General features: G+C 48.0%; 1 protein-coding gene across 1 annotated transcript; it reads right to left on the reverse strand.

Moving 5' to 3' along the window:
- Nucleotides 1-208: 208 nt before the first annotated feature.
- On the reverse strand, nt 209-3943 carry LOC123181282 (acyl-carrier-protein phosphodiesterase PptH). The gene is made up of 6 exons (XM_044593541.1): nt 3443-3943; nt 2158-2277; nt 1996-2049; nt 1632-1795; nt 785-961; nt 209-712 (listed from the first exon to the last, which is right to left on the reverse strand). The coding sequence occupies exons 1-6, from the start codon at nt 3890-3892 to the stop codon at nt 466-468; spliced, it is 1212 nt and encodes a 403-aa protein (XP_044449476.1). The 5' UTR covers nt 3893-3943; the 3' UTR covers nt 209-465.
- Nucleotides 3944-8004: the final 4061 nt, after the last annotated feature.

Consider the following 8004-nt stretch of genomic DNA (forward strand, 5'->3'; position numbering starts at 1 on the left):
ACCAGGGAAAAGGTGATGCAAAGAGGCAGCCACACCACAGCCAGCAACCGGCAGTTCTGATTTGGAGATAGTACGATCAAGTCCACACAATCTATCCGTCTGTTACAACATCATCGTCACCGCTCAGGCCACACCATGGCAGCTCGGACTCCACTGCGACACAACAAAAAAGAGCAGTGAGACGGAGACCCATCAGCCACGCGGGAGATGAAGAGAGATATCTAATGGCTTCTGCATGTCACTATCTTTGCAGCGAGGCTGCTTACAAGCATCTTTACATTATTTTTTCAGCATACATCCAACACAAGGGGGGCCATTCGTTGCCCAAGAGTTGTGAGTTGCAGCAAACGAAACAACAAAATTACAAAAAGGGAAGAAAGAAAAAAACCATGTACATGTAAAATGTCAATATCTCCTTTTTCTTTTTCTCTGTTTGATGCGGATTTCAATGTCGAACCGGACAGCTCAACCGGATTCAGTTTGTTTGGCAAAAACAGGGGGTCCGTAGTACTTTGAAAAATATTTGGCAACCCACGGCGCAAGCTGAGTGTTCTCAGGCTCCCTTCTGTTCTTGTTGTAATAGTCAGACCATATAGCCGGGTATATTTCAGGGTTGAATCCATCACGATATACACAAAACGGCAACCATCCCTGGCCTCCATTTATCCTTCGCTTTCTTTCTCGAGGGTATGCCAGAGGCGCTTGGACATACCTGTGTTGGAACACCTATCTGATTAGCATAAGAATTGTGCATTTCGATCGTAGGGAATGGTTAGATTGCTACCTGATACCGTCAACCACAGAATCCCAACAGAAATGTGTATGCCCGAATACATGACAGGCTGCTCCATCTTTAGCGTTGTCGTGTATAGCTCTCAGCCTTCTTTCCAAATAATCAGAGCCGATGACCTTCGGAAGGTTTGGATAGTAAAGCATTCGCTTCTCTGGACATAACTCTTGCCTGCAGAGTTGAGCAAAAGACATTAGTTTTGGCCTTTGGGGCTATGAGGCTCGCCTAAGATATCCTACATTTTAGTGATGAAATTTGAATAGCACTGAATATCCTAATACACAGGCAAAGACAGTCAGCTAGATGATTAGGGACAGGTTTCATACAAGGACTTACATCAGCAACCTGCCGCAGTTACACAGCCGCATGAAAATAAATATCTTCCACTACGCAATCTGTATTCTCTGTAACACAGAAAATGGCTACCTCGGGAATGACTGGTCACAAAGAAAATAATTGCTGCATTTTCGAAAGTGGTTCCTTAGTTGACGCTAACCTTAATTTGACAAGAGGACTTTTCCTTGAGGTGTTCTTATTATAAAAATAAACATGAAATGAATATAAATGCCAAGTATGAATACAAAAGCCTAGAGGATGATCACCTAAGTGAGGTATGATAGCTGCAAAGTGAACATGTTTACCGTGCAATCACTATTAATCTCCAAATATACGAGCTTGAATTAAGAAGATGGGTTGCAAGTAAATTAATCAAACATAGCAAGTTCCTAGTCACTGGATTCACAATTCCCTAGCAACTGTGATTTGGTAAGAATCAACAAGATCACTAGGACAAAGAACCTTTGCCAGTGGCATACCATAGATAGGAGGAGTGAGCACTAACCTTGGTACAAAGTGTGAAAATGTAAGTATCTGTTTGCTCTTTTTTTTTACTTCTTCAATAGCATCATTGTTCTTGTCATTCAACTTGTCAAAGTAAAGAGCAAGAGCCTCATCATCACTTCCCAAGTCCAAAGGCCATTGGCAAGCATGAAAGTCTTTACAAGCCTGATCATAAAAAACATATCAATGCATGGACGTCATGAGGAATTGAGAACTGTACAGAACAAAAAAATAAGAAACTGAAACAGCCAGTACATGTCTACACCTATAAACAACATTATCTTTACGTTCTTTCCAAAAAAAATTATCTTTACGTGTACATCCATACAAATCAGAACAAGACACTGAGCGAAAGATCAACTTACCATCTCTAACGAAGGAACACGCACACTGTTAACATCCTTTTCCTTGTCAAAGCTCTGGAATGCGATTAAACAAAGATGAGTAAGCAGGAGAATCATAGTGACATGTTGCATTTTGATCTGGTAAGAAAATTTATGACAATGAATTAAGGAAAAATAAGCAACCTTGTGATACCATGAAAACAATGGTATGATCCCTAAGTCACCTATCGTTCTAGGGCCTGTATCCACACCCAGCTCACTACACGCATCAAGCAATGCAGTCAGTTTCTCCATCGAATCCACCTGGAAGAAATGAGCAAACCAATATAAATTAAAGGGTAAATGCTTTGCTCAGAGAAAAACATAAATGAACTGATGTATTAGCAACCATCCAAAACCATAATCGTCATTGCATCATTTCAGTTGTACCACATGCTTCATAGCATATGTGCAAGAGCTACTAATTTGTACCAAGCTATTCAAACACTCCTGCATAATGACAATCCAGATGCATGTCCGCTGAGAAAACAAGAGGATGCATTGATCTCACATTTGCCCCGGCTGTTCCTTCTCTTGGCAAGTCTGGTATTGTTTTAAAGGGGTTCGATCTTCCGATGATACTGCTGCTGGGCGCACAGGCAACAAGATGAAGACCAGCAGGTCGCTGATCATCTTAATGATTTGGTTTCTCACGAAGCTCAGGAGCAGTTGTCTCTCGAAGTTAATTCTTAGGAGCCATCCGCAATGATGCAGAGCTCTGGATCTAGGACAGGATAGGGCATATCCTCACCGGACCAACAGTAGCGGCTTAGGCAGCAACACAGCATAGGCTTTTTAGTCGGTTTTGGATTCTTGGCTAGGCTAGAGTAGCTTTGTTACTTACAGTCTTGGTGTTCTATTTTTGCTCTGTTTTCCAGTTTGGTCATCCTCCACCGTTGTTGGTTTGTATTTCACGCCTTCTTTCGTGTTCTTATGACACAATGATGCACATTTAGACGCGTGTTGGAGAAAAACAACTCCAAGTGGCAACGCCCAATAACATCAGTGTATTACTCCTACTAGGCTCACAACTGAAATGATGCAGACGTATGCATTATCATAACCGTTTCAGCCAGGAAACAAGAACCGATAATCCAATACCATCAACGTATGACTAGGTTCACAACTGAAATGCAGCTCAACTACACAAGCCTGCTTAAAACCGGTATCAATATCAAACCTCATCAGCAAACTTCGCACTACATCTAAAACTAGGATCATTAAGCAACGTATTTACTAGACAATGGCGGGCAGGAAGCAGGCGTGCGTTTCAGGTTTCAGGGAGGACAGACTAAAGTACTAGAAATCCAGCGGAAGCACTAGGCCAACGCATTTTGTCAAACACCATGCTTGCGGCACAAGGAATGCAGATAGTCAAACAGAGGGAAAAGGGACGGGGACGGGAGGAGGGAAGGTGGAATCCACTCACGTAGCGGCCACCCTCGCGGCGCAGCCAGAGGTCGTGGTTGCCGGGCACGTAGAAGACGGCGTCGAAGCGCGCCCTGAGGGCCTCCATGGTGCGCGCGAAGTTGTCCCTGGTCTCCGCCACGTCCCCGGCGACGACGAGCGCGTCGAACCCCTCCCCGGCGCCCGGCGGCCCCGCCCGCACCGCGAGCCGGCGCACCCACTCCATGTTCTCCGGGTAGTCGGTGTGCAGGTCCGACACGACGAACACCCTCGTCCTCGCCGCCGCCGCCGCCGGCTGCGGCGCGGCGGCGGCGGCGGCGCGGCAGCGGAGGGAGGAGGGGGAGGAGGAGGCCCTAGGGCGCGGCGGGCAGAAGCGGCGGCGCCTGCGGAGGCGGCGGTGGTGCGGCGACGGGGGCAGCGCGTCGAGCAGGTGGTGGGCGGGGTGGGACGACACGGGCAGATGCGGTGTCATGTCGGGGGGAGGAAAAAGCTCTCTCGCTCTGGCGCTCGCCTCGCTTGCGGCAAAAAATCCCGTTTTCCCCCTGCCTTTTCGCTCCGGGGACGGGCGGGCGGGGGTGGGTGGCGGTGGGATGGCAGTTCGGTGATTCCGGCGACGAGATACCCGGCTCCACGGTCTGTGGGCCCGTTATATACAGCGGCGGCGAGGCCGGGTTGGTGGGTGGTGGGCCGACGTGGCAGCGGCATCCGGTATAGTTTATGCTGGTCATTAGGCGCGTAGAGTATAGTAATGATTAATGCAGTGGGTTCATCATTGTCGCGGTTGGCCTGGTGCGACCACTAAACTCCGGGTTAGTGGCGGAGTTTCGCACGCAACAGTGTGCGATGGAGGGCGCGGATTGGTTTGTTTAGGCCTCGTGGATTGCTGATCCATGTGTACCCACACGCTTGTACGCGGACCTCTTCTAGAACGAGGTCGGCCACGGCGGTCGGCCAAGCCCACCCTCGTGCGACATGAGACACAAACCCATGGGTTTCAAATCTCTAACTGCTTGTTTGACACCAATCATTTGGGTCGAAATTTGCAGTATACATTTGCGAATTCCAAATGAACGTGTTTGTCTGCCCACGAATTTTACGTGGGAAATCACTCCACAAATCCAGCTGATTGAAACGGTATGTAAAACCAAATCTTGTCCGACACTCACGCCCGACGCCCCTATCTCTTCCCCGATGCCCGCACCTCCTTCAACCACCACCACCCACGAGATCCACCAACGCCAGAGGACCCAGGCCACTGGAGTCCATCACAATCAGCAAGGCATCCCCGACGCCAAGCCAAGGCATCCCCATCTCCTGCACATTCTTAATCTCCATTTGGGGCGGCCGATTTAGGGGAGGCTGATGGTGAGGGCTACCCCCGTGAAGGCGACGGTATGGGATGCACGAACAAGCACTTACCAAATGGTGAGGCAAGGGGGGTATCTAGCATGTACGGTGAAACCTATGGCCCCCGGGTCTATCTTCCATCATATTATTTTCCTATCAATTTACTATTTCTTCCGTTATTTATTTTGCAATCTTTACTTTTCAATCTATATCATAAAAATATCAAAAATATTTATCTTATTATCTCTATCAGATCTCACTTTTGCAAGTGGGCGTGAAGGGATTGACAACCCCTTTATCGCGTTGGTTGCAAGGTTCTTATTTGTTTGTGTAGGTATAAGGTGACTTGCCTGTAACCTCCTACTGGATTGATATCTTGGTTCTCAAAAACGGAGGGAAATACTTACGCTACTTTGCTGCATCACCTTTCCCTCTTCAAGGGAAAAACCAACGCACGCTCAAGAGGTAGCAGTTCCCAGTGTCAAGCTGGCGCTCTTTCTTCGACGGGTTGATTGAAGGGTTGAAGACGTATGAGGACGACAGGGACACCTGCTTTGCCGCTGGGTCCCGGAAGCTCGCTCGCGACGTCCTCTTGATGGTCTTGAGCAACCTCGCATATCGCCACCCCGACCTCGACCTCGTCGATGGCTTCAAGAGGTAGCCGTCGGGAGTCGGTATTTCTGCTTCCGAGGAGAAAGCCGCTCCTCTCGCCAACAAGGTCCTATCCATCCCGAGGGTTCCCGAAAAATGCCAGCCTTGAGCTTATTCGTGCTGTCGCGCAGCCCTATAACAAAAAGAATCATGCATCCTGTGTTTAGGTCCCGTACTATTTCCGTTTTTGTATTCGTCGAACTGTGTTTAATTATGCCAATGCACGCTATCCCTCTTTCGTTTACCCATTGATGTTCGTATGGTTAGTTTCTTTTGCGTATTTTGGTTGCCCGTCAGTAGCATGCTGCCGCCACTACTGGAGGATTCTGCTAACGCGACACTACGATCAGAGACCCTTTGACGAAACTCTGTGCAATGCATTAATTGCAAACAGTGATGTAAAAAAACCGTCAAAAAAGATGCAAAACGTTTGCGATGAATGATACATCAAACACGGTTCAGATTTTAGTTGCGTGTGCGATGTGGGGCATACGATTGATCCATATGAACTGTTTGTGATGAGACAGAACAATAGAAACGGGCAGCTAGATCAAGGTGTGTGCGATATACGGCATACAGTTCGCTCCTATGAACCGTTTGCGATGATCGAGGTGAACACAAACGATTCGGCATAACAATATGTGTGTGATACCCGGCAAATATGTTGGTAATCAAAATTGTGTGCGATCATATAGACAACCCATGCATACGGTCTTTTTGTGAACTGTGTGCTCGTCAGGGCACACAATTCAACAAACCAACCTGTGGGCAATAATGTAGAAGATCTCTGTCGAATACGTATTACTAACCGTCTACAATGAGATTGACAGGATAAACAGAGATAACAAATTAATATGAGCGAACAGAAACAGAGATATATGCAGTCTGCATAATTTAGTCCTTCTTCTTGTTGGTGTTGTTGTTGTTGGATGGCCCCACGACATCGTCTTGGCGAGGACGCTTCTTGCCGCTGACCGTTGGCTTTTCATCGACGCCGCCGTCATCATCGTCGTCCTCCTCCTCGTTCAACCATTCATCCTCATCATCATCGTCATCCTCTTCGTCGTCCTCTGACGGCTCCTCATCCATCTGGTTGTCGTCTGACGACTCTGGAGGCAGCGTCCCTTCCATGATCCGGATATAATCAAGGTCTGGGCTCGATGCCGGACTCACGAAAGACGAGTGGGATGATTCCGATGTTGACCTATCATCGAGCGCCAGACTGCTGGCCGAACTGTCGTCCTCGGTGTCGCTCGACATGGCTGCGGTCGTATAAAAACTGCAAGAAAGTGAGATTGCAGAGTGTGTGCAAGTGTGTAGCGTGGCCTGCCGGGGACGAAGAAGATGTCGGACACTTAAGCGGGGTATGCAAAGAAGAGGAAATGCCAATTGAAGCGGGGGTTGACGTATTATCTAACCGCTTATATAATCAACCGCAATTATTTGTACCCAGTCGCTCCAAATTCCCGGGGTTGCGCAGGTGTGGCACCCCGGCTCAGAGCAACCGGTTTACCTTGCATTGCCAGCCCAGAGATCATGTCTTCTGGCAACACACAACATCTTGGTACAGAAAACAACCGCTTTATTGATACTAGCGGAACATAGTTCGATATTACATCAAGTTGCGAGGCCAAGCGGCACACATGGTGCGGCTGAACATTATGTACATTATTTAGTGAACATAAAGGGGCCTCGATCACGACAACTACGCGGCAACGGAACGACGACGAAGCGGGACTCCATAACACAGGGACACCGATGTGGACACGATCTAGACTCGGACAGCACTCCGATCCAACGAAACTTTCTTGAAATCTGGCATGACACGCCAGGTCAGTACATTGAATGTACTTGCAAGCTCACAACAAGCATAAACATAATGACAGACAATATCATGATATTTATTCAGATTATCATTAATGCAAAACCATACTAGGAATGCAGCGAACATAATCTCGTGCCTCAAGTCCCTCGGACTTTCTTACAAAACGGGTTTACCTTGTAACCAAACGGTGATCTTTCTCAGATCACAAACGAAACCAACACTTTGGTTTCCATCATCAACAAACGGAACCAACACTTTGGTTCCCATCATAAACCATCATCTTTCCAACAGTTCCATGTGATTAACATTAGTGTGCATGATTATTAAAATGTTGATCCATGCTGTGACCTACTTCCGAATTGTGTCCATAACCGAGGACGCAGCTCTCGATAGATTAAATACACTCTGCAGAGGTAGTGCACTTTACCCACACCACGGAATCCTTGGACTCGCACCCCCATTCGGGTGGACCAACGACATTCCGACGAAACCCTCCCATTGCCATGACCCTCTCCCGGCCACTCCGACTTACTCCCCACTGGGCTAAGTCCCGGGTGGCCCCATGCCTACCAAAGGCATCAATGGCCACCGTCGTGGCAAAACATAAACGGTCCCAAACGGGGACAAGGTACCATAACAACAAACGGGCACACAAGGTTATGTCTGCTTACCGGGCCAGGGTAACGCACGCCCATAACCTTCCCTCGTTGGAGGCACCGACTAGAGGCATGACAACGGACCGAATAAAGGCCTTCCCATAA

Source organism: Triticum aestivum, chromosome 1D (assembly GCF_018294505.1).
Source record: "Triticum aestivum cultivar Chinese Spring chromosome 1D, IWGSC CS RefSeq v2.1, whole genome shotgun sequence".
Lineage (NCBI taxonomy): Eukaryota > Viridiplantae > Streptophyta > Magnoliopsida > Poales > Poaceae > Triticum > Triticum aestivum.